Raw genomic sequence first — 19,511 nt, forward strand, 5'->3', positions numbered from 1 at the left:
GGCGGCACCGGAGCCTAGGATAGGCAAGGCCATCACTTCTGCCTGCCTCAGCTCTGCTTGCTGCAGGCCCGCGCTGCCCACCCAATGGCCTCTTGAAGATGTCCAGTAAACAAGGGATGAGACTCAGCCCTAGGCCCCAGATGGAGGAGCCAGGAGGGCCGGCTCCACACCTCCACACCTCCACACTGGCCGGCTGGCCTCACAGTCGGTCCCCTGCAGTCATGGGAGAGGGTGGCAGAGCCCCCCCCACAGGTGGGGCCTGGAACCCCACAACTCCACAGGGAGGAAGCAGCAGCTGTGAAGAACCTGAAACAGGTCCCCACCCGAGCAGAAAAACAGACGCCCGCCGGCAGACTCGGGGGCTTGTGTATTACAGAAACCAACACAGCTAATGCAATTACACTTCACAGAACACCTTCTGTATGTGACCTGAGGGGCAAAATCCCATCATTAAATTAAATTAATTAATTAATTGTGGGTCACGGGGCTTGAACTCAGGACCTGGGTGCTGACGCTGAGCTATTTTGCTCAAGGCTAGCACTCTACCACTTTGAACCACAGCTCCACTGCCAGTTTTACATGTACTTTCCTGACAGGACTGGCTTTGAACTGTGATCCTCAGATCTCAGCCTCCGGGGTGAGCCATCCGCACCCGGCCCATCCTTTATTTTTTATTTTGTTGTTGTTGTTGTTGTTGGTTGTTGTGGGGCTTGAACTCTGGGCTGGGCATTGCCCTCAGCTCTTCAGCTCAAGGCTAGTACTCTATCACTTTGAGTCACAGCACCACTTCCTGTTTGCTGGTGGTTTATTGGAGATAAGAGTCTCACAGACTTTCCTGCTCAGGCTGGCTTTGAACCTCGATCCTCAGATCTCAGCCTCCTACAGGCATGAGCCACCAGCACCCAGCCCATCATTTGAGTTTTATAACAACAAGAGTAACAGCTGATGGTGTCCCCTATGTACGGATGAGAAAACCAAGGCTCAGAGAGGTGAAGGAACTTGCCCAGGGCCACACAGGAGTTGCACCCAACTGTCCCATCCATTATCCATTCTGTGACAGCGTGCTCCTAGCAGAGATACAGATGAGAGAATCGCAGGACAGAGGGGTGGGGCCAGCACCTTTATCCACCTCTGGGGACGGAAGCTGGGTCAAGGACCCCCCCCAACCCTCCCCTCCCCAGCACCACCCTGGATCCTATTCAGATACAAAATCTGCTCCTGCAGTCCCCACTCCAAGCGGGCCCCAGATGCCTGCTCCCTCAAGCTGTGTTCCTGGATGGGTTCTCTCCCCAGCCCTCGAGGGCTTCCCCATCCCCCCCCCCACTCACAGGGAGAGAGGAAGCAAAGATACTGAGGCACATGGCTCCCCAAGTCCCTGGCCCTGTCTGCAGCTGGGCGGGACCTCCGAGATGCTTCTCTAGTCCCACCCAAGGCTTCCAAAGCTGGGGACACCCCGGGTCCCCTCCCCAGGTCACCAGAGCTCAGCCACCCGAGCAGGATTAATGTGGGGCCAGCTGGCCAGGCGGAGCCTGCAATGGTGTGGACCGTTTCCACTGGTGCTGGGTAAGGAGCGGAACTAGGGTTCCAAGAACCGGCTGATCTGGGTTTGAATCCAGGCCTGACCTGCGGTGGAGCCTGGGCAAGTCACCCTTACAGGTGTGTCCACCAACAGAGCTAAGCAATGGTCACACCACGGGGTGATGGAGAGGATTGAATGACTGGGTAGACCAAGTGATAGTTTAAAGAGGGAGAGGCAGAGAATGTTCTAGCAGAGAGGCCCTTCAGGGACCTGTTGGGAAAATCAGGCTAGAGAGAGTGCACTTGCCTGGGGTGAAACACTGAGACCCTGCTGAGCTGCCCCTGCCTCCCTGGCTTCTTCCTACAGAATGTTCTGGTCCTGGGGTGGGGGACTAAAGGGACGCAGGCAGGGCCTCGGCGGTTGCCCACAGCTTCTCCAGTGGAAATGCCACTCAGGAGTGGGGCTGGTCCTGGCCCGGCCAGCCCCAAGTGAGCCCGCTGTCCTCTCACGGCGGTCAGTGCTGTCTCTCCGTGGAAAGCCCCCAGGCTGGACGGCTTACGATCAATGGAAATGAACTGGCTCAGGGTTCTGAGGGCGGAAGTTGAGGAGACCCGGGCTCAGCATCCATCAAGGGCCTCTCGGCTACCATCCCTGGGGCTGGAGGCAGGAAGGGGTCCAGGCCACACTAACATCAAACTAACATCAAACCTTCCCAGCAGCCCCAGCCCTTTCAAGGTCCCCCCTTTCAATACCTGCCACAGTTGCCAGCACGTTTAAGCCTAGGGTTCGAAAAGGGCCAATGCTCAAGACCACAGGGCCTCTGCATCTGGCGGGGGTCAAGGTATCTACCGTCCTGGGCCGTCAGGAAGGGCTGGAGACTGGGCTGTTTAAAATGCCAGCTCCTGCCAGCAGGGGCTCCCCGAATCTAACCCCATCCTTAGCACCCCACCAACCTGCTGTCCCTCAGCCTCTGCCTTCACCGTGATGCGGGTGGGGAGGCATGGTGAGACTCTAGGCAGGCTGGGCAGGTGGCCCTGTGTGCCATCAGAGGCCTCTGCCACTGAGGGGACCCAGAGGGGCCACACGGTAGGCTGAATCCGAGGTAGACACTCCTAGGAAAACCCGAGGACCCCCACACGTTCTGCTGACCGAGGCCTTGCCTCTTGCCTCCTACTTCTGACCCCTGCCTCTTGTCAGCTGGGACTGGAACTCCAGCCTCCTATCCGTTCCCCTCTCAGATGGCCCTGGACTTTAGTGGCCTTCTCTCCCCACTTCCCAACCTGATTGTCCAATGAAGGATTCCCTCCACCCCCCAACCATCTCTCTCTCTGTCTCTCTTTCTCTCTCAATCTTTCTCTTTCTCTCTCAATCTCTCTCTCCCAATCTCTCAATTTCTCTCTCTCTCTCTCCCCTGCTTGGGTGATATGATGCCGCTAATAAGATTAAAACATATCTCCCTCTCCGGCATCGATTCACGGTACTGATTTACTGTTGCTTCTCAGCGGCTACAAAACGGATGCGCGAGCCGCCACCTTCATCTCCATCCATCTCAGCGCTGCTAGGAAATAACTGCTAATTAATACCTTTCTGCCTCCCATCGCCTGCCAGTTCCACGGGTCGTCAATACGCTCAGGCGCCTCACCACCCCGGCCATCATCCTGGGGCTGGAGGCGGATGGAGGGCCAACGGACAAGGGGTGAGGAGTTATGTCAAAAGTGACGGGTGAGACGGTCGGGTCTCAGCTCCCACAACCAGCCAGGAGGCCCCCAGTCTCCCCATCCGTAGAATGGAGAAAGCCTGGGGGCTGGCTCACAGGGCTCTGCTGGGATTAAAGGAGGGTGTGGAGGAAACATCTCCTTCTGCTGCCATGAGGTCTCTGTCTTGCCCCTTTTGGGGCCCATGGTGCTCCATCCTGACATCTCCAGGGCCAAAGGGATACTGACCAGGACCAGCTGACAGCTGGTGGCCAGAGAACTACAGGTGACCAGGAGAAGGGGTCAGAGACAAACAGATGCCTGGGTCAAGGGCCCCAATGCCAAGCTGAGCCAATCCCTTCCTGCTTCTTTCCTTCCCTATGTTTGGTCCAAAGACCCTCCTGCCAGATGCTTTCCTGGCTTTTCCTTCATCTAGACAGGCTGCCCTGCCCAAGGCCCCTCCTCGGCCCTGGGCCTGCTCCCCTGTTCCCCTGGGGCTCACAGCAGCCGCTGCGGGAGGAGGGCAGGTCATCTCTCTGTTCACTTCTGTCTCTTCACCACAGTGTTGCCCCCAGAAGGCTCTGGCTCTGCAGGGTCCCTCGGCACCATGGACCCCGCAGGAGATGCATCCCAGCAGGTAAATGGCCAGTAAGCTCTCCCAGAGGCTCCACTAATCATGATGAAGACGGGGACAGTGCTGCAGCAGCAGGACCGTCACCCCCCTCATCCTCCCCTGACGATGTTTGGGGTGTCTCCATCCCTGGAGGGCCCCTTAAGCATCTTTGTTACCACGTGTTAAGTGGCTACTCACTAGGGGTGTTAGGTAATCCCACCAATAAGACAGACCCTAGCCCAGCACCAGAGGCTCACACCAGTCATCCCAGCTACTCAGGAGGCTGAGATCTGAGGATTGGGGTTCAAGGCCAGCCAGGGCAGGAAAAGTCGGTGAGACTCTTATTTCCAATTAAATAACAAAAAAGGGGGCTGGGAAGGTGGCTCAGTGGTAGAGCACTTGCCTTGCATGCCTGAGGCCCTGGGTTCGATTCCTCAGCACCGCAGAAGTAAAAAGAAAAAAAGCCGGAAGTGGTGCTGTGGCTCAAGTGGTAGAGCGCTAGCCTTGAACTGAAGAGCTGAGGGACAGTGCCCAGGCCCAGAGTTCAGGCCTCACACACAAAAAATATAAATAAATAAAAAATTTTTAAAAACACCAAAAAAGTCAGAAGTGGAGCTGTGGCTCAAGTGGTAGAGCACTAATACAGCCTTGAGTGAAAAAGCTCAGAGACAGGGCATGGGTCCTGAGTTCGAGCCCAGGACTGGCACATGCATGCGTACATGAACACACACACACACACACACACACACACACACACACACACACACACACACACACACACACACGTATACAAATGAGGGACCAGGGAAATGTGCTGTGCTGGGTGTCTTTGGCCTCATCCCTCTGCCTCTCTGACCCTATCCCCTTCAGGGGCAGCCACAGGGCCTGGGCCCGGGGTGCATGAACAGGACACCCCTCCCCTGATCCACGTCTGGGCTCACCTGTGGGGTTCCCCGGACCTCACCTCCACCCTGAGGCGGGGACTGCTGGGAGAGGAAGGTGGGAGGGCAGCAGCTGTGTGAGCCACAGCCAGCACGGGCACTTTTAATAAAACATAACGAAGCATGGGATCATAAAGTATTTCGTTTAATTCAAGGCTCCCATGAGGTAGGGTAGACCAGTTGGCTGGCAGTGGAGAGGTGCTAGCAGGGGTTAGGATGAAGGGGGGCATCGCTTCTGTGTGCATCCTTGATAGCTGCCCGGCCTGTGGCTGGGCCCCGTGGGGGTCTCAGCCTGGAGGGGGCCGAGGGTCCCGGCTTGTGTCCTAGCTCTGTCCTTCCCCTCTGCTGGTAAACTGAGCCAATTCCCTGGCCCTTCTGAGCCTCAGTTTCCCCCTATGTAGAGGAGGTGGGGGTAGGTTTTGGACAGAAAAGCTCCATCCCCAATGGCTGAGATACACACACACACACACACACACACACACACACACACACACACACACACACACACACACACACACACACACACACACACACACACACACACACACACACCAGACATACCCATTGCCTGTCTGGGCCGCTACTTGCACAACAAAGCAGAAGACACCCACAGCCTGTGGCGTGGAAAGGCAGAGCATCAGGCTCAAGGCGAGGGCCTGGGCCACCCCAAACATCACCGTGACCACACGCTGCATACTCATCCAGCCCAGCTCGCCGGCTCAGACCCACACACCACACTAAATATAACCACGGCATCTGTCTCTCTGCTTCCCTTCCCAGGGAAGTGATGCTGTTTAAGTAAAGCCCTTTAAATTTTAAAGAGCTGGGTTGCTTGCACTCGGTAGGAAGCTTCTGGCGGCAGGCTGGAAGGAAGTAATAATAACATGGCTAGGGCAACAGACAGGGCGGGAACCTCCACAGGAGGGGTCTGGGACGCTCAGGGACAGGCCTGTGGCCTTCCACAGTGGCCAGGCCTGGGGCTCCGTGGGGGTGCTGACACCCCCAGAGTTAGGATAAGAGGACACAAAGGTCAAGATGAGATTGCCAGCAGAGAGCATGGAAAGTATGTTCAACAGCTTCAAAACACAGCACAGTTCCTCTACACAAGCTGTGCAGGGCCAAGCAAGTGGCTTCACCTCTCTGGGCTGCAGCATTCCCCTCAGGGAGTTGGCAGCTTTCCCCCCCTTTTATAAGCTGTAGACACCAGCAGCCCAAGCCTCCTGGGGTAGGGCTGGTAACACTGAGTGAATTACAGGTGTGCGCCACCGTGCCCTGCATTCATTCAAGTCTTAAAGGAACTAAACAGGACTCACCTTCCTGACCACATGGCCCAGGAAAGACCCTTGAATCTCCCTGTCTCAGCCCTCCACAGATGACCCTAAGTTAAGGCCCAGGGGGTGGGGGGAGCGTGGAGGTTGTTGAAATCTGGGGCTCTCCCTACCAATCATATTTACCAAGGTGTGATGCGAGGTGGTTTAGAGAAAGCTTCTTAGCAACTCAGCCACGTGCTCATTTCAATATGAACTAAGAAGAAATAGAAGGAGTACAGGAAACCCTTACATACTGCCTTCAAACATGACAATCAGAGAGAGAGAGAGAGAAGAGACACAGAGAGAGAGAGAGAGACAGAGAGAGACAGAGAGACAGAGACAGAGACAGAGACAGAGAGAATCAACTAAAATCTGTCATTCTGAAAATGGCAGGAATTCGGTCCTGACGCAGTTGGGGCAGAGGTTGAGAAGGGGTGAGCTGGGGTTGGCCATCTCTGCAGGGAGGTGGGATGGATGCCTGGCCAGCATCCCAACCCCAGGGAAAAAGGCACCCCAGGGTGCCAGAGCTGTCAGAGTGTTGTGGCAGGAGCAAGGTAGCCAGGATGGACAGACCCACAGAAAGCCACGTCTCCTGGGCCAATGTGGCCCTTAGAGCTCAGGTGGCTGTGGTGGACCTTTTTTCCCCATGGAATATTGACCCCAGAAGGCCACCATCCTCTCTTGAAGGGCCACAGCACTGAGCAGCAGCAAGGACAGAGACCTACCAGGCTGGTAGCCTGGGCAGGGGCGTGTTGGCAAGGGCCAGGGACTGCCTAGCTTGTCCCCCACCACTCCAGAGAACGAGGCAGGGAAGAAATTGGTGCTGGCATTGGTCACGGTGATTTCAGAAAAGCACCAAATGTTATAAGCGCCTCATGAATTTCAACTGGCAAAATTAGTCCTTATCAAAGTCAATTTGAACTGTCAGGTAGATGGAAAAGGGACCGGGACAGAAAAATAGAGGGTCAAGAGGAAGCTACCTCAGTCAGCTTAGAAGCTGGGAGCTGAGCAATAGCTGTCGGGAAGCGGGGGTTGCTGAGGAGGGGGGAGGGTTTCCTGAGAAACATTCCTCTCCGTTTTGAAGCCAGCTACTCCCCCAAACTCCAGCTTCTTGTGGCTCAGAAGATGGTCTGGAGGAGGTGACAACTGTAGCTAGATCTGGCAGCCCAAGGTGCTCACTTACTCTGGGGGTCTCCACCAGTGCTGTTGTCCCCACCAGTGAGAGGAGAAGCAGCCCCTGGGTGGAGCAGCTGGAGGCTGAGGAGTAGCTGCTCCTGGGTTTGGGAGGAGGGGGCTCAGAGTTCACCCATGAGTGTGGACCAGACTGCGTGGGGTGACAACGGGGCGGGGGGGGGGGGCTGGGGATGGGAGGAAAGATGACCTAAATGGATCAAAGGAGAAAGAACATCTCCGTGGGAAATAGGGTGGAAAATAGACTGGGGAATGACGAATCTGTGCGCCCCGGGGTGAAGTAATCAATCAGAAAGACGACGCTGGGGCCGGGAACGGAGAGAAGCGGAGAGACGCTCAAGAGCAGGGATAGGAAGGACACATCGCAAAGGTCAGCACTGACCGCCCGATCGGTGCAGCATGCTGGCACAGCCCCTCCTCCCGCCCCACCCTGGGCAGGGCACAAAGCGCTGCCCAGATCCTCAGCCCCTCCCATCATGGGCCTCCGGAAAATCGTCCTCACCTTCGCAAAGGCCCCCCGCCCCCACAAGGCCTGCCTACCTCACTTGTTAATCAATCATTATTATTGTTTTATATTACCTTGCAGTAGTCACATGAACGGCTTCCACTCAACAAGTCAGTGCGTGAGTTCAACACACCTTGAAGGTCGTCACCCACCCGACTCTCCCAGCCCCACCCGGACCCTCAGCGTACCCGAGTCCATCTTCACACGAGTACAGTGTGAAGATCAGTGACCGCATGATCTGGCCTTCCTCCTCCATCCATTTGCCCCCTCTTTCCTTTGACCCTCACCCCCCTCCCCAAGAAAACCCACTTCCGCTTCCTGCTACCCATTCTGCTTGGCGGTTCCTGCAGCACTGGGGTCCTCCCGAGGCCCCCCGTCCTTGAGCCCATTTGTTTGTGTAAGCACACGCATGACCCTGTCTATGTGTTCACAGCAGTGTGCAAAGAGCACAGGCCTGTCCTGGGAGCTGGCCCCTTGTTACACACACACACACACACACACACACACACACACACACACACACACACAGCCTCCCGTTACACATGGGAAACTGAGACCTGGCCCTACCGGGCTGCTTAACTGTTGCTCGTCCCAGCTCAGCCTCTCTCTCGGCTGCCCTCTGTGTGCCCTGGAAGCTGAGCCCCATGGATTCCCCACAGGATTTGGTCACCAAAGGGGAGGGAGGGCGACATGATGGGTGGAGGCCGGTACTCCTGTCTCCTGCTCCCTGGCTGCAACCTCTGCTCTGGCCACCACTGGGCCAGGCTGCTCTCCAGCCTTGCAGTCCCAGGAGACGGTGATACAGCACCCTGTCCCTACCGGCTGGCCAGCCCCAGCCCCAAGCAAACAGCCCCCAGCTACCCAGAGGAGCCTGCCCTGTCCTGGTCCCGAGGACTGTGGCCCAGGTCACAGAACCACCCCGCAGCGCAGCGGCCCCGCCACCCCGGCCCCTCCTCCCTAGCTCCTCCACACTCCCGTGTGCCCGCCGCCACCTTCCCAGATTGCCGAGACACCTGCTCCACTCTGAACTTAACATTTTTCTCTAACTTGACTCATTATTTACTTAAATAAAGCCATTTTAAAGAAGGAGCAAGGGAATTTAAATCATAGCCTCAAATGGCAAACCGGTGTTACGTGCCTTAAACAGAGGATGGCTGGGAAAAGAATTACAATGAAAACAAAATACTGCTCAGAACCTCGCCCTCTCCTCCCCCTGCAGCTGGCTGGCTCGGGAATGCTGACACCCCTCCCTGTCTTTTGCAGGTAAGGTGCGGGGCTTCCTCCCTGGTACTGCAAGGACCTTTGAGAGCGCTCTGCTTGGCAGCTTGTGCCTCCAGGATCAAGACCCCAGGCACGCATATCCCCTGAAAGGAAAACACCTAATCTGAGCATCTGATAACACAGCCTAGGTCCCTGGTTAACTACAAATACAGCCCCTGAAATGTAACTAGTGCAGCCAAGGACCTCAGTTACTGAGACACCAAGAAAGGTGAGCTTGTTGTAACTTAAACAAACATTCTCACATGTGGGCCCCTATTGAGCAGCTGCAGCCATAGACTGTAAGCCCCACGAGGGCAGAACTAGTTCATTCCTTCCCTCTGCACGTCACAAATAAGCCTCACCCAGTGTCTGGCCTGCAAAAAGTACACAGTCGATATTTGAGGCACAAATGGAAGGAAGAAAGCAAGAGAAAAGGAGAAGAAAGAAAGGAGGTAGGAAGGGAGGGAGGAAAGGAGAGAAGGAAGAAGGGAGGGAAGGAAGAATGGAAGGCAGGAAGGAGGTTAGAAGGGAAGGAGGGAGGGAAGGAGGGGAGGAGGGAAATGGGAAGGAGGAGGAGAGGGAGGGAAGGAAAGGAAGGAGGAAGAAGCTGCTCTCTCTTGCAGTCCACACCCTCCCTCAGGAACGCATCCCCACACTTTCCCGCCTCCCCCCATTCAAGCCCTGCAGCAAGGCCCTGTCCCATCCTCTATACCACTTTCCCTCCAAGCTGGACCACAACCCAGCCTTTGTGATGTGGCCATCTTTGCGGCCCCCTCCCATTCCCAGCCCTACCAGGGACATTAGGGGCTGGGAGACAATTGGTAAGTCATCACCTGCTCTAGGCAGCCAGATACCAGGCCTTTGGCTATTGTATGGCCTGAATGCCCACTTGACACAAACGGGAGCACTGGCTCTGGAGAATGGTTCCAACCACGGCTGCTACAGCTACCTACCTACCCGCAGCCCAGATGTCACCCTGCTGATGCCCCAGGGCCCTGGGCAGCCGGCCCGGCCCAGCCCAGCCCGGCCCAGTCCAGCAACACCAGGGAAGCCTTAATGGCCAGCTTCCTCTGCAGGGCCTGAGAAGAAGGAAGCCATGTTGGGGAGATAATGGGAGCACCCAGGATCTGGTGATGAGCACGGCCCAAAGGAGCCGGGGAAGCTCTTGAGAAGGAACAGAAGGGCAAAGGGAACAGCTTGGCAAAGGAGCAAAAGTACCCGTGGCTCCGCTGCCTCTCCAGGTGCTGAGCGGCTCCTGTCATTTATAAAACCCAGGACGGGGGGCGGGCTGCCCAGTGCAGCCCCACCAGACTCAGACCCAGGCCCACAAGGTCCCAACAACCTCCCCAGGCTCCTCGGGTGTCCCAGCATGTCTTCCACGTCCGCTCAGTGTGTGCAAAGTTGTAGCTGTAGCCCACCCTGGCCTCCGCGTTTCCATCTGTAAAATGGCAGGAAGACGGAGGGCAGAATTCCTCAGCCCCTCCTCACTCTGTGACTCTTCTGTCCCCAGGGTTGGGACAGAAGGTTCTTTTAGGGTTTCCAGGGTGGGGATATGCCCTGGGGCCCCTTGTCCTAGGCACTGGGTGCTCTCAATACCTCTTTGTCCTCCTACCCAGGGAAACTGGCAGCAGACACCACCACACGGTAGGGAGTCACGCCTCATTAAAACCACAGCCAGCTGGGCACTGGTGGCTCATGGCTGTCATCCTAGCTACTCAGGAGGCTGAGATCTGAGGATCATGGTTCAAAGCCAGCTTGGGCAGGGAGGTCTATGAGACTCTTATCTCCAATTAACCACCAGAAAACCGGAAGTGGCGCTGTGGCTCAAGTGATAGAGTGCTAAGCCTTGAGCCAAAAAGAGCTCAGGAACAGCACCCCTAAGTTCAAGACCTACAACCACGCCCATGGCTGGCTCTCCTGGCCGGGTTTTGATGCAGCCAACAGATAGCTACACATCACCCAACGGAGCTTCCGAAGTTCCCAGCTTCAGAAAAGCCAAGTGGGCCTCCTAGAACCTTCTTATGGAAACAACCCTCCTCTCGCTCTCCAGCTGCCCCTCTCCCCAGCAGTGGGCTACACCGAGACCCCCTCCCCCAAGTCCTGGGTCCTTCCAGGCACCTGGCTTGCTCTGCCCACTCCTCCCTCCTCTGTTCCAACTTCCCATCAGGCCCTGCACCTCCTTCCTCCAGGCCTCAGTGCACGCCACTCCTCCCCCCCACCCATTACCGTGCAAGGAATTTCAGCCCCTCAGAGCTGGGTCATCATCAGGACGGCCCTGGGCTGGTCATCTCATTACTCCGTGTCTTTAACTATTTCCCAGTGAGGCAGGGCTGCTTTTAGATGCGGAACAACCGCTTAGTGAGTGGAGGTGAGCAGACAGATCCACAGACAGACAGACGCGTCTCCAAAGTCAGCCACTGAGAAAGGCAGGAGAGCGAGGCGGGGAGCCTCCCCGGCCAGCTGACCCCATTCCTCCCTTGTTCTTGGATAATCTCGTCCTCACCAGCCAACAAGGGCAGATGAGGCTCAGGTGGGTGGTGGCTGGCTCGCTCTGGATTTCATTCAGGTGGGAACCCCACCCAGTGGCTGTGCCAACCAGAGGGAGAGGAGACGGGACTGGCATGCCTGGGCCGTGCAGCAAGTACCCAGCAATCTGTTCCCGGGTTGGGGGGGAGACTCCCCTGCCACGGTCAAGGGTCAAGTTCAAGTCAGCCACAGGGACATTCAGAGCTGGGAAAACGGGCGTCAACCAACGTCCAGCACGGAGTCTGTGCAGTTCTGCTCCAGTCACACTCTGAGCCTCATGACTTCCTAGATGGAGCTTCCGGGGGCGGGTGTTACTATGAACCATACAGGGCTTCAAATACGGTAGCTGCAAATGCTGAACCATTTGTCCTCCCTCTCCTCCTCCCTTCCCGACTTCTTCCTTTTCTGCCCATCCTCCCTCCTTCTCTCCCTCTCTTCCTTTCTTCCTTCCTTCTTTCCTTCCTCTCACCCTGGCCCAAAACTAGTCAAGGACCAAGGACAGCGCCCTCAGCAATGGAGAGGGAGGGAGCAGGAAGTCCCTGTTCTCCTGTCCCGCCCCCTCCCAATATCCACCAATGGCAGCTGGAGTGCCAGCCTGTGACAGTGGACACAGCTGGGCAATGGTGGAATTCCCATCCACGCAGGGCCAGGAAAGGAGCCTTAGGCCCTGGGTCCAGATGAGCATCAAGCACAGGGGAGACTTCATTCATTCATTCATTCATTCAACAGACACATCTTGAGGGCTCAGAGGCAAGCCCTGCTCTGGGCTGGGGTATCAGGATGAACCCACAGGGGGCTTTAACAGAGTGTGCCCCCAAGTGGCATTGCATGGGGGTGGGGGTAGAGGGAGGACACGGGGAGTAGGGACCAGGAGAGCGGCTGGCAGGGAGTGGAGGCTGAGCTGGTGGAGGACTGATGTGGTAAAGCCAGGCCCAGAGGCCTGGGGGCCAAGTACAGGGAGCACATGGGGGGAGCTCCATCCACCAAGCCCCATGCCCAGGGTCCACTGCAGTTAGCACCCGAGGACTAGGGACGAAGTGCCACTCGGCCTGCGGTGGATGGAGGTGGTCACAAGGGCAGAGTGGCTCCTGCAGTGCCCAATGCAAAGGCAGACATTGTATTCCACCCTCACTGGGGAGCCGGCGTGTGTTACCCCAGACTTCTGGGGGCAGCGGGAAGCAGTACTACAGTAGGGGAGGGGAGCTAGGTTACATCTGGAGACACAAAACCAAGATCCACCCAGCCCCACCTGCTGCCTACTGCCCTTTTCCCCTCCCACCAGCCTCAGTTCCCCCATCTGGTCAATGGATACCGAGCAGCTGTCTGCAAGTCTGATGTGAGGTCCACATGGAATGACAGATGGGGCACAGTTGCTCAATGGAGGCAGCTGGGATGTCTTCAGAGAGCAAGAGCGTCGTACCAGGACACTACCCGTGAGTTCCCCTGTAAATCCAGCCTGAATCCCACGTGCTTTTCTACAGAACGCTTCCCTGAAGAAACAAGCCAAGCAAGCACACTACCTCTCCCGAACCGGGGGACACTCGGGGCCCTCAAGCCCCTCTGCCTCAGGGAAGGCAGAGAGCTGGTATGGCCTGTCCTGGGGGCATTACCAAGAGCTCTATCTGGCATCTCTGACTCAGCGACTGACTAGAACGCTGGACAGATAGAGGCTGAGAACAGCACCCGGTAATCACTGCATCTCTCTGAATCCCAGAGGTAACACCCATCATCTCCGGTCCCCAGAAACCCACACAGGACCATTCCTCAGAGACCCCACGGCATGGATCTTCACAACTGCAGGGTTTGATTCCAGAGACAGTGATTGACAGGTCCTTCTTGTGGATGCTTTCCCTGCTAGCCCCGCCCACCAGTGACAGAACCCTTCTACCTTGTGCATCTGGGATGTGTTGGGGGGGGGGGGAAGGGTGACAGTCCTATATTTGTTGCTGTTCCTTCTTTCTCCTTCTCTTTCTCCTCCTCTTTACTCTGGCCCTGGGTCTCAAACTCAGGGTTTGGGTGTTATCCCTGAGCTTTTCTGCTCAAAACTGTTTCACTACTCTGAGTCATCTCCACTCCTGACTGCTCTGAGAGTTTCAGGGGGGCCCAGTTCCTTCCCAGCAACTTCATCCTGAAGATGCACACTTCGGAAGAGGTGGTGTGGAATGCTTTTCCCACCGCTCATGTTGACCATCAAAGTTAGAAGCGCCCCCCCCCCCACACACACACCCTGAAATAGAGCAGATTTCTGTATCCACATCGGGCGGGGAAGCAGCTGTCTGTGACCAGCACACTGGGATGAGGAGGAGTGGAGCCCCCTGGTCCAAGTCCCTGCAGACAGGCCCTGCGGCCCAGGGTGGGTACCCATTCATTCTCTTCTTGATGTCTGTGTCTTTTCAGGGACACTCCCTTGCCCATCTGTACAGATAGAGAGGGAATAATTCCGTCTCATCTCGGGCCCAGTGATGAGTGAACGACAGGGGCAGGGCACTGGGGAGCCCGTGACTGTGTGTGCCCCATCGCACACACCCACTCTGAGCTGGCCTAGTGGAGGCTAGGGAGTCAGACAGTCCTGTCTGTACCAAGTACTGCCGTGACCTTGGGCACGTTGCTCAGTGCTTCTCTTTAGGACAGGACTCCGGATCTCAGCCAGCACGAAAGGCTCAGATGAGACTGGAGTAAGGAAAGCATTCCATGGGACGCCTGGCTCACAGAGGGCCCACCCCCTAAGCAAGGAACCATTTCCTACCCAGCTGCAAGCCCACAACCAGGACCACATTTCCACTGGCCAGCAAAGTGCTCCATGCACCGTGCACACAATTCATTCATAAATGAATGAATTCAAATGGCCTGGGGGTGGGGCAAACAGGCCAGCCAGGCTGCTGGCTGCCCAGGCTAAGTTCCAGGATCCCCCAGGAAACTCAGGTGACAGGACTTAGCACCTTCCCCTGCGGTGCCTTTTGCCTTTGAGATCCTGGACTGCTGGTGCTGGCTCAGGTCAGCTCAGAAACCTGAGCCAGGACCCGCAGTTCTAGCATCCTCCCCTCCCCGCCCTCTTTGTGACTGGCTAGCTGTGGGGGAGGGGTGGGGTGGCACGTGATCTGAAGAACCAGAGTAGCCCTGCTGCTCTATCCCTGCCCGGGGAATGTCCAGCCACCACGGAGAAAACACTGGAGGGAGGAAGGGCCTGGGAACAAGGCCAGGAGGGGGGCTTCTGACACTACCCAGGAGTTCAAAGACAGACAGGGTCTGTGAAAAGAGGCTCCCAAATCCACCCTGCAGGCTGAATGAGGGCTGCAGAGTGGCTCCTGTGACACCTGGTGGCTGCATAATCCAGCCTTGAGGACGGAAGGGAGCTAGCCAACAGATACCCTGAGGGGGGATCCTGGCTGGGGGGGGGGGGGAGGAGGCCTGTACCGCACAGGCCCGGCAGCTCCACCTTGTGACCCACCCCTTTGTTCAAGAGGTTGGGTAGGGGATGTATGATGGGGAGGTGTGAGATCACTTCACTCTAAAAGGATTCTCCTGCTTCAAAAAAAAAAAGAAAATTACAAGTATCCAGAAAGGCCAAGGAAAGGGTTCCAGAGTTTGCTCCCATTCTGACACTCTGCACTTAACACCCCTGAAGGCTGGCCAGGAAACACTCCTGTTGGCACAGGGGTCTGGGGTGGGGCGGGGTGGGTGGGGGGCTATGAAAGGCCCTGGGGTGGGGTGGCCTGTCCCGGGCCAGCAATGGAGCTGTGCCTGAGAAGAACCCCTGAAGTGTCCCAGGGGAGGGGAAAGGGTGTGGAGGGGGGGGAGAGGCCCTCACACCTGCTGGGGGGGTCCCACTCTTCACAACCTCTACCTCACCCACCTGCAGACACACTGCTAAGCCAGAACTAGTGGGGCCCAAAAGTCCTGTCTGAGCCCTTTAGCTCTCTCAGAGCCCTCCCACGGCTCTGGCTGTTCAGACATTCTCCCGGGGGATGGAAGAAGCAAGTTCAAGAATTGCCCCTCCATCCTCCCCCCCCCCCCCCAGGCTCAAGAGCAAGACTCCCACTGGGGCTTAAGAAGGTGACAAGAGCTCCAAGGTACTCTCCTGTTGCCGGGTTCTGGGACCCTAGATCAGGGTGGGGTCCCCCCCCAGGGAGCCTCTGGTACCAGGGAGTGGGGAGACAGGAACGCTGGGTGCAAAAGGCTCCTTCCTCCAGCCAACCCATTCTCCCAAGTCCAGACCCGGTGCAGGGCTCTGAGACCTGTGGGGCTGAACAGGCCAGGGTGCCCAGGCCTGGCCCTCACTAGCCCACCAGTGGCTGCCACCACCCTGTTTGGCTCAGCAGGATCCTGGGTGGCACAACGTGTCCCTCCATCCCTCTGCAGCAGCCCCAGCTCTGGGCCAGTGGCTCTGTAAAGACCGTGGTGTCCCGGTGCACGGCTCTTGGCCACTTCCAGGAAGGGCGCCCTCCTCCCGTTCAGCCCACCCTGTGTCTGATGCAGACCCTTCCTGGTGCCCCCACTGCTGGAAGAGGAAGCGGGACCTGCCCTGGTACTCCAGCTGGAGTCCCAGGACCTCCCCCGGTGCTCAGCAAGCCAAGTTTCCCATCAGGAGCGCTCTTCAACCTGAGCTGGGAGCTGGGACTCATGGGGATGGGGGGGTGTGGGAGGGTGTCCCCGCTGGACAGGCTCACCCCTGAGTCCCTGCGGCCCACCCCCCAAATCCTGCAGAGGCAGAAGATGGAACCTAGGACCCCGGCAGGGAAAGAATGCTCCCCGGTTCAGGGAACCTCCCGGGTTCAGGGAACGCTCCAAGGTGGGGTTCAGACAGAGCGAGTAGGGGTCCCCACTTAGCTTTCCTCATGGTTGCCACCACCTGCCCCTACGGGGTCTTGTATTCCTGCTCTACGCAATGGGGGAGGGGGACTCCCCTCTTGTCCCTGACCCCCAATCTCGCTCCCCGCAGTGTCCAGGTGAGGGCTCCAGTGCACCTCTACCAAGCCCGGGCCCTGTCAGCAGCGCTGCAGCCCCGTCTCCCCCCTCCTCCTGCAAGCCTTCCATCTAGAGCATCCAAAGGGGGAGCCCTCACCCCAAAGTTAAGGGGAAGATTTGGATCCACTCTGGAAAGTACCTTGCTTCCTGGACAAGGTTTGCATTCCTCCTGGGCCTGCCAGCCCCCCCCCTCCGGGCTCCAATTCTGCAGGGTGGGGGGCGGAGTGGGTGGGGTTATTTGGGGGACACCCCTCCCTGGCAGGCGCACCCCAGGAGGACCAGAACCCTGACACTGCCCCTCCACCGCCCCACCCGCCCCACGCGGCCCTGCTGGTGACCGCGGATACTTTTTTGACATCTCCTGCCCCCCACTCTTCGGGTGGCACCCCAGAAGGGCTGGCTCACGGGGCGGATGGGGATTCCAGGCGCGGACCCCTCACCCTCCGGATCCCCGCCCCCTGCCCCGACCAGGCTCTGCGTGGGAGCCCCTTCCCCCTGGGGAGATGGAGCTCGGGTCACGGTTCGTTCAGGTGTCGCCAGGTTGGGCTCTGCCACCCGCCAGGCGGCAGCGCCGGGCAGCCCGGAGCCGGAGCCTCGGAGCGGCGGCTGGCCCCGGCTCGCTGGCTCTGGGCGATCCGATCGGCCCGGAGCTTCCGCCAGCTCAAGCCGGCTCAGCCTGGCCCCGGGGCGGGGGACCGGAGGACCGGGGGACCTGGCCGGACGGACACACAAGCATGCGGGGATGGGGGGGGGGGCTGGCTGCTCTTCCCCTTCCCCAAGCCCCAAGTGCACGCGATCTTCCGTGGCTCCCGCAGCCCTGCGCCTCCACACATGCCTGCTCAAGTGGATAGAGCCACGGCCGCCCCGAACCCCCCACCCCCGACCCCGGATCCGCGGCCATCGCGGCCAGCGCCCCCGGAGCGCAGCGCGGCCCCCTCGGGGCGCGCGTGGAGCGCCGCACTCGCCCTCCCCGTCCCACGCGCGCTGGCGCCGACACGGCCCCCCGCGCCGCGCGCCCTCCACCCCGCCACCCACCCCACACCGCGCTCACACTTTCTCGCACACCCCTCCCCGCGAAACGGATCCCGCACCCCTCAGACGCTCGCGCGCTCACACTCGCATCTGCCCGCACTCCGCGCCCTCTCCACACGCAGCTCCTTCCCGGACACCCTCGCCCACGGACGCAACAAAGACACACACGCTCGTGCGCACACACGCGCGCACGCGCGCACACACACACACTCACACACGCGCGCGCTGGCACGGACCCACGAGCGCTTCTCCGAAAGCGCCCTCCGAGTCCCCGGCTCGCGCCCCGCCTGCCCGGGACGGCGCACGGACCCCCGGGCGTCTCGGAGCAACCCTGCCCGTCCACCCCGTCCCCGATCGGACCGCGCCCTCCCCGGCCCCGGCTCCCCCCGGCCCCCCTCCGTCCCCCGCGCACTCACCGCGCGCCAGGTCGAGGATCGCGGCGAGCAGCAGGCAGGCGCCGCGGCGGAGGCTCGGGGCGGCTCGCATGGTGCCCGGGCGCTGGCGGCGGCGCGGGGCCCCTCTCCATGGGCTCAGGCGCCGGCCGAGGCGGTGGCGGGCAGCGCGGGGCGCCGCGGGGGCGCCCCCATGCCGCCGCGGCCGGGCTCCGCCGGGCTCGGGCTCCGCGGGGCGCTCGGAGCTGGTCCTCGGAGCGCGCCGCGCCTCCGCCCGGTTCCTCGTCCGTCCGTCCGCTGCGCGCGGAGCCGCCGCGGCCCCGAGTGCGAGCGGCGGAGTTTGGAGCCGAACCTCGCGCTGCTGCGCTCTCTCCGCCTGGCGTTCGTTCGCCTCTGCCGGCGGCGCGAGCGCCCCCTCCCCGCGCCCTCCCTCCGCCCCTCCCCCGCCCCCCCCCCCCCGCCTCGGCCCTCCCCTCGTCGCGCTCCCGCCGTATTATACTGACTTTTCTTTAATCCTTTCTGGGCTGTTCGGCTCTCGCTCGCTAAGCCGATTTATTGCAGAGGAGAGCTCCTCGTCCCCTCCTCCGTCCCCCCTCCCCTGTCCTCCCCTTCTCTCTCCTGTCCTCTCCTGCCCCGTCCTTCCCTCCCCTGCCCCCCATGTCTCCTTCCCCCCCCCCAGTTCATCCCCCTCCCTCTCCTCCCCTTCTCTTCCCCCCTCCCCTCTGTAGTCTCCCTCCCCTGCCCTATCCTCCCCACCCCTGCCCTGTCCTCGCCTCCTCCCCCTCCCCCAGTCTCCTCCCCCATCCAAGTTCTCCCCTCTCACTCACATCTCCACTCTCTTCCATTTTTTACCTTCCCCAGGTAGCCATTCCTCCCTCCCCGCCCCCCCCCTCCACACCTGATGGAAAGAGGCCTCCCTCCCTGGGGATCAGCCCTGAGGTCCTTGGAGCAGGCAGGGCCAGCCCGTCGTGGCTCCCAAGGGTGGGGGGGGGTCTTGCTGCCAATGATTGTCTGCGTTGGGAAAGATAAAGAGGGCTTCAATGATCTGGAACTTTTCCAAAAATTACTGCTGCTCTCCCCCTCAGGGAGGGTAGCTGGGAAATGAAGTGTGACCCCCTCCCCCACAGCCACACCCCGCATGCCATCAAGTCTCACCTTTCCCTGGGGCCTGGCACCTCTGCTGCCTGGGGAGCTGGCACCGGCACAGTGCCCGCCCACAGGCTGGGGGCACACCTGAGCTGCTGGCCCACGGGGACCCCCAGGATGAAGAGGTGAGCTAACCCTGGGGACAGATTGAGGGCTCAGCATGGAACACTCATCCTGGCAGGGATCCGTAGCTGCATCAGAGAGACCCAGAGGGCCAGCACTGCCAGGGGCAGATTTGGGCACAGAAGCAGGGTGCCCCGAGCAGGTGCTTTTGTATGGCTTGTGTGTGAAGTCCTAGGTCCCCTAGCCGTGGCTGGTGGCTCTGTTGGGGCGTCACTCTGCTTAGCTGGGCCATGGGTACAGGCGCACATCTCCGAATCCCTTGGCCTGGGGAAGAAGGAGCCAGGTAGAGGATGG

The 19,511-nt window shown here is 59.2% G+C and overlaps 1 protein-coding gene across 2 annotated transcripts in view; it reads right to left on the reverse strand.

Annotated features, from left to right (window-relative positions):
- The window catches only part of Igsf21 (immunoglobin superfamily member 21), a 183,619-nt gene extending 165,112 nt beyond the window's left edge, over positions 1–18,507 (reverse strand). Inside the window, exon 1 of one of the 2 annotated variants that reach the window (XM_070037015.1) lies at positions 18,452–18,507. Coding sequence is in view for 1 of the 2 variants with exons in the window: in XM_070037014.1 (XP_069893115.1) it covers positions 17,973–18,042 (70 nt within the window). In the remaining variant the exon portion in view is untranslated. Of the gene's footprint in view, positions 1–17,972; positions 18,331–18,451 lie in introns of those variants that run through there. The other variant, XM_070037014.1, reaches the window with a different exon arrangement.
- Positions 18,508–19,511: the final 1,004 nt, after the last annotated feature.

This window comes from Dipodomys merriami, unplaced genomic scaffold (assembly GCF_024711535.1).
Source record: "Dipodomys merriami isolate MVZ:Mamm:240054 unplaced genomic scaffold, mDipMer1.0.p SCAF_28, whole genome shotgun sequence".
Classification (NCBI taxonomy): Eukaryota; Metazoa; Chordata; class Mammalia; order Rodentia; family Heteromyidae; genus Dipodomys; species Dipodomys merriami.